The 14,636-nt window shown below is 38.0% G+C and overlaps 1 protein-coding gene across 2 annotated transcripts in view; it reads right to left on the bottom strand.

The window, feature by feature from the left end:
• Positions 1–2,887: 2,887 nt before the first annotated feature.
• Positions 2,888–14,636, bottom strand: part of LOC117393697 (uncharacterized) — a 53,896-nt gene continuing 42,147 nt past the window's right edge. The window contains exons 1-4 of one of the 2 annotated variants that reach the window (XM_033991691.2): positions 7,953–8,032; positions 5,276–5,890; positions 5,076–5,186; positions 2,888–4,379 (exon numbers count right to left, since the gene is read on the bottom strand). In XM_033991691.2, coding sequence (XP_033847582.1) covers positions 3,488–4,379; positions 5,076–5,186; positions 5,276–5,890; positions 7,953–7,966 — 1,632 coding nt within the window. In that variant the 5' untranslated portion in view covers positions 7,967–8,032 and the 3' untranslated portion in view covers positions 2,888–3,487. Of the gene's footprint in view, positions 4,380–5,075; positions 5,187–5,275; positions 5,891–7,952; positions 8,033–14,636 lie in introns of those variants that run through there. The other variant, XM_033991692.2, reaches the window with a different exon arrangement.

Raw genomic sequence — 14,636 nt, 5'->3', positions numbered from 1 at the left:
AGGGTGTGTGTGTTAAATGTGTGAATAAAACAAACTCCAGGTATGTTTTTGATGACGATACAACTTTGCAACGTAGATTTTTAAAAGGTGTAATATGGGCTCTTTAATATCAGTTCTTCATGATGTTAAAAATCTTACCTTTTTATTTACCAAGAATATTTAAATTACTGTTAAAATACCTCAGTGAAAAGCGTATATTAGTGAAGTTAATTGAAGAATGGTTATAATTAAGTTATGGAACCTGAGTGTCCTGTTTAGACTTATAGGGACTGGGCGGTGCTTTCAGACCTCTTATCGAGCAGAGCTGCACAATGACTAACTACAACACTGTAAAAATAAAAAATCCACTGAAATGGATGTATTGTGTCACCTTTTTAAATAAAATATTTTATGTTGAAACTTTTAAGTAAAATGTATTAAGTCCTCATTTATTTTGGATCTACGTAAAAATAGATGACACAATGCATTTATTTATGTTTCTTATTGCCATGGCAGATATGTTAGTTTGAAGTAAGACTCAATTTATTTAAACACTGCAAAAAATATGTATGTATATATATATATATATATATATATATATATATATATATATATATATATACAAGATATATATATATCTTTTAATTAGGAATGGGATGTATTGACTACAGAAAATCACCCGTCAATTTAAATGGGGAAAAAAGGTCAAATATCCAAACTTGTCAAATTAAGATCTGTACTATGAATAATTTGTGTAGACTTGATTTTTGCACTGGACACGTGAGTGATGTTGCAGAAGAAATGGGGTCTTCCTTTTACATAATTTATCTGGTTACACATCTATAAGCTCCTTGCCTGACCAGCCAGTCCCTTCTATATTATGGTCCAGACCCTTCTGGATTCTAACACAGACAAAACCTCTGTCCTAACTTGGGCTGTGCCACGTGTCTCTCAAATGCAGAAGAAATCTCTCGGAAAATTATTGATCATTCAGAACAAAAGGGTTTTTTTTTTTTTAATGTGAGATAAATAACAGTTATAACAGTTTGGTGCTTTGATTGAGAAAGAGTGGATTTCTGCAGAGTCAACAGTTTTCTGTGTTTTGTTTCTTTTTGTAGTTTTTTACTCCTAAACTGGAGCGTGCATCTCTGATTGGTTAATCTGCCTGTCAATCACACCCTCTGGGATTACTGATTCAGGATTCGGTTCCAGACTCGTCTCTAAAGTAAAGTTTTGTCAAAGTTTGTGGTTCTGGCTGGACAGGCGAATAAGCTCCTATATAATGCTTTATTCATGCATTCCTTTACAAGTCAAACTACTGTTTTCTTACTTGCATATTAATTCTTCAAGTTCAAACTGCTTTAGTTATAGAGAAAAGCAATGGAGAGGTGTGTAGATGTATTTTAAAAAGCTAAAAATGATGCATTATTTAGAAACTTGTAAGTGCATATGACAGGTTAAAATACTCATTTCACTAAAACATAGTTACACGTCATTAGATTTAAGATTTATCTAGTTTTTCACTTTGGTGAAGTATATTTTACTTCCTAGCTTGACACGGGCAGCAGATGTGTGATTTAAGTTTTGTCCCTTGTTAACATTATAGTTTCTAGGTAACAGTTATGCAATTACCTCTATGAAATTCTCAGTAGTTATGATTAAACTAATACAGATTTTTTTAAAAGGTACTTTTGTACTTTTCCTAACTTTTTCCCTAAAGGTTCCCGTGTAACTGTTGTGAAACTATGATGGATATTTACCACAGGTACTATCCCACCAAACCAAGTCAGAATTGGAGAAATATGAAAACCTGTCATCTGCACTTTGAGCCTGTGTGACTTCCAATGGTGGTTCATACTTATATTGCCATATCTGTGCATTTGCCATTTTTTTTATCACTAATTTAGTAACATATTGTGCAGCCCTGCTCTGCCCCTGTGTGAGAGACAGAGGAGTTTGTGACAGCTGACCTCAGATCAGCTCAGAGACCAGATATATCAGAATAAATGTTTTTATTTAAACACAAACTAGTCCTGTGGGTTTTGTTGTTTGTTTTTTTCGGTTTATTCCCGGTTTATTCTGAGGGGTCACAGCCAATCATCTCCCTGCAGCCAGAATAAACTACCTTTTCTGTGTAATACATTAAAGAGGGGGTGTTATGCAAAATGTACTTTTTTGAATTTTCTACCATGTTCCTTCATCAAAAACATGCCTGAAGAGGTTTTATATGTCATGCATGATCTCACTATAACTTCACAATCCTGATGCGATGTGCAGTAGTTTCATGAGCAGGATGCGCACTGATTGTGTTGTGATAGTGCTCTGAAGGGGCAGTGACTTAGCATGGAAAGCAAGAGAACTGAGCATCAAAAATAAAAATTTTTTAGGTTGTGTATGGCAAATACAGCATTTTCATAACATGGTGATCTAAATATGTTATGTGTTAACAACAGACTCTGCACAACGGCACTACTTCAGGTCGGAAAATAAAATTTGTAGCAAATACAATATTATTTTAGGTGAAGGTTATTGCAGTCTGTGGCTTTATTTAAATATTTATTAGGTTCTGAAATGAAGATTAGCCCCGACACACACAAAAATGTACCTTTGTAAATACATAAGTGTCCGCTGGTTTTCTCCTCACTGGAGTGTTTAACATGTCAGTGACATGAAGCCCCTCAGATTATGACTGACCCAAAAGTGAGCCATTTAGTTATACCAACCATCCCAACCCGAGTGTTCTGATCTGGTCACAATTAAGACCCTATAAAAGTGTAGTAACATTCATGAGCAAGTATTAGAATAAAATCATTAAAGGGGACATTTTGATTGTTTTATGTGACCCGGGCAACATTTTTGTCAAGATGGAAACTCAATTGCACAATGAAACACCAATACAGCAGTAATAAAATATAATATGATTTATTTTAGTAGACCAAAAATGAGAAAACATTTTATAGATTTTAGTTGCAAAGAAATGTCTGAAGACACTGACAAACAAAAAAAGCAGTGGTTGTTGCGTAGGGTAAATGCAATTTTGTGCAACTTGTGGCTTAGTGCTCCACCTACTGCATATCCCCAGGTTTTGATAGTAGCAAAGCAAACAAAAAAAAAAAGCAGCACATATTTATTTTAGCTGCAGATTCTAGCATTGAATTCTGACCTACACATCATGTTAAACTCTGGTCCTCTGTGCAGATAAAGAGGAGCGCTTCACCTCCCTGTCCTGTCCTTACATAAATGAAACCAGTGTTGGGGTATGATGATTGGAGTATGACTACAAAAATATTGAAAAGCACATGGAGGATGTGGTGACATAACTCACTCATGAACAAGACCCCGAGATACTTGAACTCCTCCACACATGCATATCCATAAAGTTCAAATTATTGTATTACTTTTCTACTATTCTACTATTACTATTCATCTGGCTGGGACAAAGGCCATGGCAGATGTTTGTCCCCTTTAAAATGCTGTGAATTCTCTGATTTGGGTTCTTCTGGCCTGTTTAGGCCATCACATCACTCACATAGAAGGGCACCTGGAGGACTTGTTTCTTCTCCAAGAGCTTCTGCCCTTTCTCCAGAGAATCACAGATCCTCTGATAAGACTGGACCTCTGACCTCCACAGAGCAGCTCTGGCTCTGATCCACTTTGAGGTCTCTGTCTCACTGCCCCGGGACAGACTCATGCTTTCACTGGCAATGACAAACACATCCACACCAATGAACAGAGCATTAACAGCAATGAAGCCGGTTCGAGCAGCTTTGGACATGGCCAGAGGGCCTTTGAGGGCCGCCTGGCCCAGCTCTGGGACATCTGACGCAGCCTGACATAAAGCCTTTCCTGAAGTTGCCGCTTTAACTGCAGCAACACTATCTATAATTGCATCAATGCTTTTCATCATGGTCACTCCTTTGCTTGTCATCTTTAGAGCTTTGACAATGTCACTGTTTTCTTTGCTGCTGAAATGGTTGTTAATGGTATTTTTCAGGCAGTTCTGGAGGTCATCCACATCTTTCATGAACCTTTTAAAGGTCTCAGTGGCGTTGTTTTTCTGTCTACTGCTATAAACCTTCTCTGTAACCATGGTTATGAAACTGTTGGCTCCAGTGACCCCTGCTGTTGCAGCCCCAGCTATAGCCAGGCCAAGGGACACTCCTGCAGTGACAGGGATCAGAGCCAAACCAGCGATGGCCAAACCTCCTCCCACCACCCCCACAGAGCCGCCCACCACATTGGAGACCCGAGATCCGAAGTTCACACGGTCTAAGTTCTCTGCACTGGGCTCCAGCTCATCCAGGACGTGCAGCATCCTCTCACTCCTCTCTGTAAATGTCTCTATGAAGGTTCTGTGTTCGTCCTGGAACAGGTACACCATCCGAAAGTGTTTGTCCTTTCTGAAAAATAAAGAGCAATAATGCAGAACCATAGGAATAAAGAGTGAAATGAAACCAAGATCTGTGCCACACATATACTAGGACTTTCAGGAGGTGAGTGTAACATTTACTGTGGATCATTACAGTCACGAGTCTGAGGTGTGGTCAGTACCAGGTGTATAAAAGCTTGCATCTCAATCACTATTACTATTAATAATTTTGGACTAATCTGTTACTCAAAAAACGCTGATTAAGTGACTATTAGCTCTTGTATTTTCTCTTTTCCTCCCATTTTAAGATAACTTGGCTCTGGCCAGATTGATATGTGTAGGACTCTGACTTGAGTTCTACATATCAGTCTGGAACGGCACAGCCAAAGTATATTACGTTTTTAAAAGCTATTTTTAACCTAGAACCTTTCACAATCTTTCACTTTAACTTTTTAACTCCATTCATCTTTCATTGTTTAGCTTTTTAACTGTTACTACCTTAACCTCAGACTTTAATACAGATTTTTGCCTCAGTCACAGCTGATGCTGTTTTAAGCAATTTTCTGAGCACACTTCAGTAGGTAAGCAGCTGCTTTGTTTGCATAATGCATTGTATGGCAAAGGTGTTCTCCCTGTGCTGATGGCGCAGCTGGTAAGACACCGGACTACATTTAAAGTGGTATATGGTTTATTCTGGAGAAAAAAAAAAACATGGTCGTTGTTGTACCTGATTTGGTCGAGAGTGTTTACATTGATGAGCATCTTTTCAACATCATCTTCAGACACTTCTGGTTTCAGAAAAAATGTGGGTTTGTTCAGGCAGAGATCTGCAACAGAGCTGTGAAAAAGCCTTATATTTATAAATTACATTTATGCAACATATACATATATATGTATAAAATATCTGTGAGTTTGTGTGTTTAATACCATTTTTTAAAAGCCCCGCAAATATGTTTGATAGTCAAGATGTACTGATTCAGTTGACTCTTCATCACTTCTACATTGTGCACTTTGGCTCTGAAGAAACTCTTATTGTCCCTTTTGAACAGCAGCAGCAGAGGGCCGATAATTCCAGCAACAAATATGATCTTCTTCGCTGACTCCAGATCAGTTTCTTCAGACAGCTGTACACCCAGGCTCTGGTCAAACACATGAACTGAAGTCACTGCTAACTTCTCCACTGCCTCCAAAAAAATTATCATCTCATTTAAACCTTTCTGAGATCTGTGCATCAGGGCCTCCAGCTCCATCTGCAGTTTCTTCTCCTCCTCAGCCTGTTTATTCGATGCTCTTCCTGGTACAATACCGTCTCCTACATACTTCCAGAAAGCCAAAAAAGCTGTGCCTTTGGTTTTTGACTTTTTGACCTGGTTAAATCTGTTGCGGATATCACTAGCCTTCTCTGGGATGTTGCCCAAAACGCATTCTTCTTCCTCTCTCTCCCTTATCCACTCAGAGCTTGTGTTGACAAAGCTTTTGATAGTATTTATTGAGCTGAAAGTGAGTGAGGCGTAGTCACCCAATGCCTTCTCCAGTTCAATCCTGCAAACAAACAATATAGCATCTATATATTGTAAAAGCAGCTCTTTGTAATTTTATAGTCCTAGAATCTTAGTGTGCAGGTTAGTGTGCTAGTTATTGTTAGCTCTGGGAATTGTAAATGCCCATAAAGTCTTTGCTGTGAGTAATATGATGCATAAGGTAAGGTCACTAAAACATGGTAAACATGATTATATTTATGATTTTACTAAAAGATCTCGCCTAGTTTATTCTTTTTATGAAGTTTATAATTTTGCTTCCTGGTTGGACACAGACATCAAATATGACATGAGGTAGAGGTAACTCCATAAGGACCATAATGTAAGGGCCAAAACTTGCACAAAAGTTATGTTTAGAGCCTTCCTTGTGCGTAAAGTGTCCCTTGAATGGAAATCATGACAGTTGACGTAGAGGGAACTCAGCACTACTTCCTTTATTTTTGTTTTCTCATCTTCCATCCACAAACTGTCACTTAACTGATGTGGTCAATATTTATCATAGTTTAACAAGTACTATCACACAAAACCAAATCAGAATTTGAAAAACATGAAAAGCCGTCATATGCACTTTAAAGGGCCTGTACCTGGTTTTATTATTGTCAAGATAAATGCTCTTTACACCACACATTGTTTGGTGAAGAAGAATGAATAGAATCATTAAGTTCACTTAGTGATTAATAAATGTTCTCAGGTACTAGTACAAAAGCTATTGCATCATGGGAAACCAACTGCCTGACACCATCCAAAACATGTTATTTTTTTATCATGTTGCATTTACAAAAGTGAGAAAAAATAAACAAATAGTACATTGAGATTGATAAATATAAGGAAATAACTGCATAATAACACAATCCCAGACAGTTGTTTCTGTGTCATGGTGCAATATCACAGCGGCAGAAAGTACTAAGTGGGCGGGGCTAAAAGTTGTGACTCATGGTTTGAAGCAATTTCATTTTTGGAAGTTACCATAGGCGCCGCCATCATCATTGAAGTTGTATTATTTTACATGAGGCTAAGTTCTATAGGGACTACAGAGGTGTTTTAAAGCCTCCAGGGAATCGGTCATATGAACATATAAAGTAGGTTAATTTGTGCAAAAGGTTCTATCAGAACCTTTAACTTCAAACCCTTTCCCAAATTGAAATGAATAGGATTCCTGCTTAACTGGGCGGAGTGGAATAACGTCAATAAGGGAATAGAGAGATGGTCGCCATGGCAACCTATAGTAAAGAATGTCCATGTTGTGAAGCTGGACTTTTCACTCATTCTTTCATTTTAATTTTCCCTTTAATACTTTGATAATTGGGCTTTTTGCATTCATACTTTATCTAATGCCCATGTTCTACCAAACTAACGTGAACAAATTGTGAACAAATATTTTTCATTTTAAGTAATAAATAAAGTAGTCGGTGTGAGGCAAACCAAATAATTATCAGTGGTATTGTCTGTATGGTGTACTGACACAAACACTAATTCTGGATAAAATACAGACCAGTGCAGTGTTTTTATAGTGAATATTCATGTTCATACTTCTGAAGGAAAAAAATCTGTTCTGCTTTACTAGGACACAAATACACGAGTATACATCCATTTAAACACCTTTCCCTGCTTTTACTTTATTTTCAATCTGAATTTAGCTATCTAGGCTTTATAATATAGCACTGGGTTGAAATCAGGTACAGGTCCTTTAATCCACATATATGCTGCACTATGCGTCACACTTCCTCTCTCCTGTTTTCTCTGGAAACTACTCTGCACTCGCTGTGTGAAGGAGAGAGCGAGGTCTTTCCTTCCTGCTGCTTTCAGATTGTGCAGTGAACAAAATACAGCAACACCAAAGAATAAAACGTCCAGAGACTTCCATTTAATCAGCTGTTGCTATTGTGCCTAAAACAAAACTGTAAACAATACGACTGCTTTGTAATTAAAAACAAAATTCTGAACTGACAAAGATTGTTAGCTGACCCACTGTTATGATGCATAATCTATACTTTCCTGAAACGTAAAGCATCTTTGGTATTTGTTTCTCAGTATTTCTAATAAAAATAACACTAGACCCACGTTACCTTGTGGCAGTCATGTTGTCGTCTGTTGCAGCTGTGCTCTGAGTTCTCCCTGATCCTTTGATCACTCCTGTGGGCAAGATTTGCCTATTTAACACATTCAAAATGAAAGTGAAAGTAATGTCCTCTTTCTCTTTCTTTTTTTCCCAGTTTTTGGTAAACCATAATATTTACAATAATCCACACTGACACCGAGTAGCAGATTTAGTATGATCTGGGGGTGAAGAGTGAGAAGAGACATTCAGTTTAAACAGTTACCTGTGTCCAGAATCTACAGCAGGGAGGCCAAAATTAAAGATACTGTCTGTGATTTTTTCTGTCTTAAAAAGGTGAAAAAACAGAACTAGTACCTTTTAAACAGTTTGTAACCCTCACTTAACTTATGGATTCAGAACATCCCAATTATTCACCATGATGACTTTATAAGCACATTTCACAACTTTCAGAGCAGAAATTTGCGTACAGTAATGCTATCAACAACTAGCATGCTAACAGGGCACTTCCTCATTCTTGAGCAATAAAACATTCTGTAATTAGATGCAGACAGTACGCAGCTCATTTTGCCCATAAGAGCTGTACAGGCAATATATCTGTGAGCACTGGGGCAAGACACATTTTGCTTTTTTATATATATATATATATATATATATATATATATTTATTCATTAGTGGGATAGACTGGCTCAGGCTCCTTTGCAACTAAAGACATGTCTTTACAGCACAAAATAGATAAAAAAAAATAACACTTTGGTAGATCAAGGAGCGGAAACAAAAGCCAAAGTATGTGAACTTAAAAATGTTGCTTTATATAAAGGGGTAAAATATTGAAACTGATAAGGGCAGGATAAGATAAATGAAAATGAGTACTGCACTGTTCTATGGGGCTCTGGTTCACAGCAGCTTCAGGAAGACAGTGTGATCAAAACAAAACTGTAAATAATACGACTGCTTTGTAATTAAATACTAAATTCTGAACTGACACAGATTGTTAGCTGGCAAAGACCCACTGTTATTATGCATAGTCTATAGTTTTCCTGAAACGTAAAGCATCTTTGTGTGTTTTTTTTCCTCAGTATTTCTAACTTAGGCTCCTTTGCCTCCTTCATGCCAAAGACACAGAAAATCTATGAAAAATGTTTAGTTAATATCAATAAAGCCTCATTGTATCATTCAGAAATTCAGTTTAGGTTAGGTTCACGTCCAAACATGGAGAAAAGGCGAGTGGAGATTAGGTCATAGTCCAACAAACACAAAGTGAAGAAACTTCACGGCTTGTTGAATATAAAGTTATAGACTTTGAAGAGTGAATATATATAACTTAATGTTGTAGGGATCCTGAAAAGGAAGGAGGAGGAGACTGTTACAAAACTTTAACCACGCTCCGTCTCACATACGTTTAGGTTTATACGTTTAGGACACAAAACCAGAGGATAACCATGAATTTACGCTTGATACGTACAATATCTGAACTGATGTGTGACTGTTCTGAGATAAAACAAATGCAACTGAAAAAAACAGCAGCTCAAGTCACAACACAAGACACGAGTCCACGTAAAGCTCCAGAATCATCCTCCTTCACTCAGCAAACCCCACAGTAAAATCTAAATCTAATAAATCATCAAAATAAAAAGCACGTGCTCCACAGCTGCATTTGGTATTAATCCCCAGAAGGAGAAAACAAAAGTGAAACGTGAGCGCGTCCACGTGAGCTTCAGCTGTGCACGTTCATTTGAGTGTCAGTTATTAGTTATAACTAAACAGACTTCACATAGTCTACGGATTTTTAATAAAGAAATTATAGTCATAACATGATTAAAGCTTAAATAATATTTTTGTTTAATATTTTCCATTCATTTACACTTCAAAAATATGAGATGTAGTGCTTCTATTTAATCTTTAAATGCTTCTTTTGAACAGTAGTGACTTTTATATGTTATTGTGAACAATCTGTTGCTAAGATAACAGATTGTTGGTGAGTGAACATTGAATTATTTTGATGTAAATATGGTACAAAATTATAATTCTAATTGTGAAATAGTTTATGCTGTTTTAAGTTGATTCCATGTGTGACCCAGAGGTGACAGTGTTTCATGTTTATGCAAAAAACATCTGTGTGAGTCACATGTGCTGATTATAAAGTAATGTGGTGCTAACGTGGTGCTAACGTGATGCTAACGTGGTGCTAACGTGGTGCTAACATGCTAACGTAACAGACTCAGGTTCTGGGCCTGTTGGGCAGATTAAATGTTCCTGTAAAACACAGGGAAATGAAGAGAGAGGCAACAGTGAACTTTGCTCTTTGCCGCTTCTGCCATATTTATTAACTTATCAACTGTTTCGTATTTCACAATCATGTCATAAAATATCATGTACATTTTCACAAAATTCATTGTCCATATTGTCATTTAATGTCACTAATCACAAAGCCCTTTTAATCCTTTTACTGTTTATTGGTTGTTCCACCGCGATCAAAACGGCTCATGAATTGCATGGTCATACCCCGTATTCATAGACTGGCTTTTAGCTTCAGCTTGAGATATTTTTAACTTTCTGAAACATTTGCTTAAACTTTACAACTTCACACTTTTTAACAATGTCAGAGTCTTATGGAGCTTATTTACTAAAAGCTTAAACCAACTGCACATTCAACACAAAATGTCAGTTACAGCTTCACCTTAACCCGTTTTTTTCACGTATCTTTACAATGCTCAAAAAAATACAGTATTTACTGAATGAATTACTTAACCACAGTTAGCTGTGTTTGTTATTTGTGTTTTATGACCCATATTATGTGTTTTTTACTTGAATACCAACCTGTAAAACACAGGGAAATGAAGAGAGAGGCAACAGTGAAGTTTGCTCTTGTGTCACACTAACGTGATGCTAACGTAATGCTAATGCTAATCACGAGTGGTAAACTACTGCTTAAGGTCAATATGAAATGTATTTGTGCTTGTCTTACGGTATTTAAAGCAATAATTTAGTTGACAACAAATGTCACTGTACTTTTAGTAAATTTTGTACTATTTCCTGGTGAGATGTGATGTTTATTTTGATGTTAAATGCACATGTAAAGTAAGGCTAAATCAGTTAAGGTTTTACTGATTCAGTGGATAAGATTAAATGAGTTATTGCATTATTACCTGTTTGGTAATGTAAATAAGTTAATGTCATGATTTACAAAAGCTTAAAACTAAGATTAAAAGTTACTAATTGGATAAAAAAAATAATAATCACAAGTCACATGGTTAATGAATTAAGATTAAAGGAGCAATTCATCATATTATTATTGCATCTGTTAAAAATAATTTCATGTGCAGCAATGATATTTTGAGTTTAAAACATGTATGTATGTTACTGATATTGTAAATTGTACAATGGGGATACAATACTAGATATTTTGAAGAAAACAAAGCAAAGCTATAGCTGCTACTACAAAGATTAGAGAATGGAAATGGACTTTTAACTCGCTGTATACATTATTTTTACCATTATTTTAGCACGGTCTTCAGAAGACTTTGTGAAAACTCTCCCCCAAACAGTGCGTTAAGTCCCGTGAGTTCTCCTCGAGTCCTCAGTCCTCCAGAGCGAGGGGAAATCTCCAGAGTTCGCTGAAACACTTTCAGTAATGTTTCTGTATTTGAAGAAATGGTTTGGACGAGCGAAACATCTTCAGATTTTATATTGTTCTTTTACTCTACATGGAAACTGTCTCTAAAGGCTAAGATGTTTTAGTCGGTGAAGCATCGGCATCAGCTCGTTTTCAGGAGCACATTCACTGATCACTGTTGGGCCCCTATATGCCAAACAGGATGAACCTTATTTTTTCTGCGTTTAAACAGTTTGTTTCCACCACAATGTCTTTGGTGGTGGCTCTTCTCCACCTTCTGACCTATTGTTGTGTGGAAAGCAGACATTTTCCCTACACATTTTGTGGCACAGATATTTTAAGATGTGGCAGCAGCACATGTCTTCAGGAGCTTGGTCCTCCTGTGCTCTTTGGGCCTCAGTTGCCTCTGGATGAACCTTATTCTTTTTAAATCTAAACACTCGACTCCATGTTGTTGGTCGACGTTTTTCACCCTGTGACTGATAGCAGGTTTCAGTCTTTTTTGAGGATGGTTTAGTTTCAATTTTGAGCCATTTTCTAAACCATGATCCAATTTTCGTCTTTTGTGTCGGAGGTTCATTCAGTGGAATGGCAACTGACGAGAACATTATTTTAAATTTTCTGTCTGCCTTTATCCCGTCTGCAAAATTTGAAAGTGCTTCCTTATAAATCTGCACATTATCTGTAGATATTTGTTGCAAGACTAAAGTTTCGTCTCAGCAACTTCCTGCAAAATGTCCCTTTCTATGTCAGTGAGCATTTGTCGTGTCTGAAAGTCCCGATTCTTTTTATTCTCTCTTTGAATTTCTTTTAAATCCTCACAATATTTCATAAATGTATCTATTGCCTCACAGTCTGCGGGGTAAAAAGTACTTTTCTGTGCCTCAGTAGAATGTTTACATGTATGAGGGGGGCTGGGGATAATTTCATCTTCATCTAAACTTTCTAACATCTCCTCAAACGAACTGATGTCACTCCTGGAACCTCGAATGTCGATATTTAGTGGAAGAGGTTCAAAATGTTGAGTAGGTGGAGAGATATGTCCTTGTGTTTCTTGTGTTGTGTGAGCACGTGAGAAAGTATAATCAGAGGACGTCCCTTCACCAGGACTAGAAGGGTAAATATAATCGTCTGTGTCAATTCAATTCAATTCAATTCATTTATTTTTGTAACGCCCAAAATCACAACAACAGTTGTCTCGAAGGGCGTTCATGTTTTGGTTGATGGGGGAAACCGGAGTACCCGGAGGAAACCCATCCAGACACGGGGAGAAACATGAAAAACTCCACACAGAAAGGCCTGGCGACCCGGGGATCGAACCAAACCCTCTGCTATGAGCCACCCAGCCACCGTGATATACACACAAAAACAAAACAACAGGAAAAATCAGACAAAACAAGAAAAATCGGCCAGGCGAGGAGGAGGAAGACCAGACGAGGAGGAGGAGAGCCGGGCGAGGAGGAGGGCCAGGCGAGGAGGAGGAGAGGGTCCAGCTGTCATTGGGGCATCTGAAAGAGATACACTCCACAGGGGGAGTGGGACAGGGGACAACATGTGAATAGCATTGCTGATGAGAAAATAGGACAAAGCAAAGGATAGTGCTCAGGTTGCCATACTTCCCCCAGCTAGTTACTCCTACTGCAGCCTGTCTTATCCCGGGTTTTAATGTCCCTAACTCCCTCACTATGTAACCTGGTCTATACCGAAGAGGAAGGTTTTAAGCCTGGTCTTAAATACAGAGACTGTGGGGGCCTGTTTAACATCAGCAGGGAGTTGATTCCATAGCACAGGAGCTTGGTAACTGAATGCTCTCCCTCCCACTGTACTTTTGGACACTCTAGGAACCACTAATAGTCCTGCATTCTGAGAGTGGAGTGCTCTGTTTGGCTGGTACGGGACAATAGCATCTTCCAGATAGGATGGGGCCATACCGTTTAGGGCTTTGTATGTCAGGAGGAGGACTTTGAATTTGATTCTAAGCTCGACAGGAAGCCAGTGCAGATATTTTAGTACAAGACTGATGTGGTCTCTTTTTTAGTTCCTGTTAGGACTCTGGCCGCTGCATTTTGGACCAACTGGAGGCTCCTTATAGTACTTTTGGGGCAGGCGGCGAGCAGAGAATTACAGTAATCAAGTCTGGAAGTAACAAATGCATGGATGAGTTTTTCAGCATCGTTTTTAGGTAAAATATTTCTAATTTTAGTTATATTTCGTAGGTGAAAGTATGCGGTTTTACAAGCTAGGTTTACATGGGCTGTGAATGAGAGATTTTGATCAAATAGGACTCCAAGATTTTTTACAGTAGGGCTAGAAGCTATACTCACATTGTCGAGTGAGATTATCTGGTCCGACAGAGAATCTCTTTGACCTTTGGGACCTAGGACAATGACCTCTGTTTTTTCAGGATTTAAGAGCAGGTAATTCAAGGTCATCCAGGTTTTGATGTCCTTCACACAGGCACTGAGTTTATCTATTTGATCAGTCTGATTTGGCTTCATTGATAAGTACAGCTGAGTGTCATCAGCATAGCAGTGAAAATTAATGCCATGTTTTCTGATAATGTTTCCCAATGGCAACATATACAGAGTAAATAGGATTGGACCGAGCACAGATCCTTGTGGAACACCACAGGCTACTTTAGAACAGGGAGAGGTGCTCTGGTTTATACTAACAAACTGGTACCTATCTGATAGATAGGATTTAAACCATTTGAGGGCGGTCCCTCTGATTCCAATGTCACATTCTAACCTCTGCAGTAGAATGTTGTGATCAATGGTGTCAAACGCTGCACTGAGGTCCAGTAGGACCAGGACTGAAGCCAGCCCGTTATCAGCAGCTAGTAGCAAATCATTTGTTACTTTAAGCAGTGCAGTCTCTGTGCTGTGGTGAGCTCTGAATCCAGATTGAAATTTTTCAAATATATTATTGTCCTGCAGGTGGCGGCAGAGCTGCTCGCCACCACTCGTTCTAGAATTTTTGAGAGGAAGGGAAGATTAGAGATAGGTCTATAGTTGACTAGTTCATCAGGATTTAGGTTAGATTTTTTCAGAAGGGGTTTAAAGGACTCAGGAACGAAG

This window comes from Periophthalmus magnuspinnatus, chromosome 3, assembly GCF_009829125.3.
Source record: "Periophthalmus magnuspinnatus isolate fPerMag1 chromosome 3, fPerMag1.2.pri, whole genome shotgun sequence".
NCBI lineage: Eukaryota > Metazoa > Chordata > Actinopteri > Gobiiformes > Gobiidae > Periophthalmus > Periophthalmus magnuspinnatus.
Note: the sequence above shows the minus strand (reverse complement) of the source record. Positions and strands in the feature narration are given on the sequence as shown.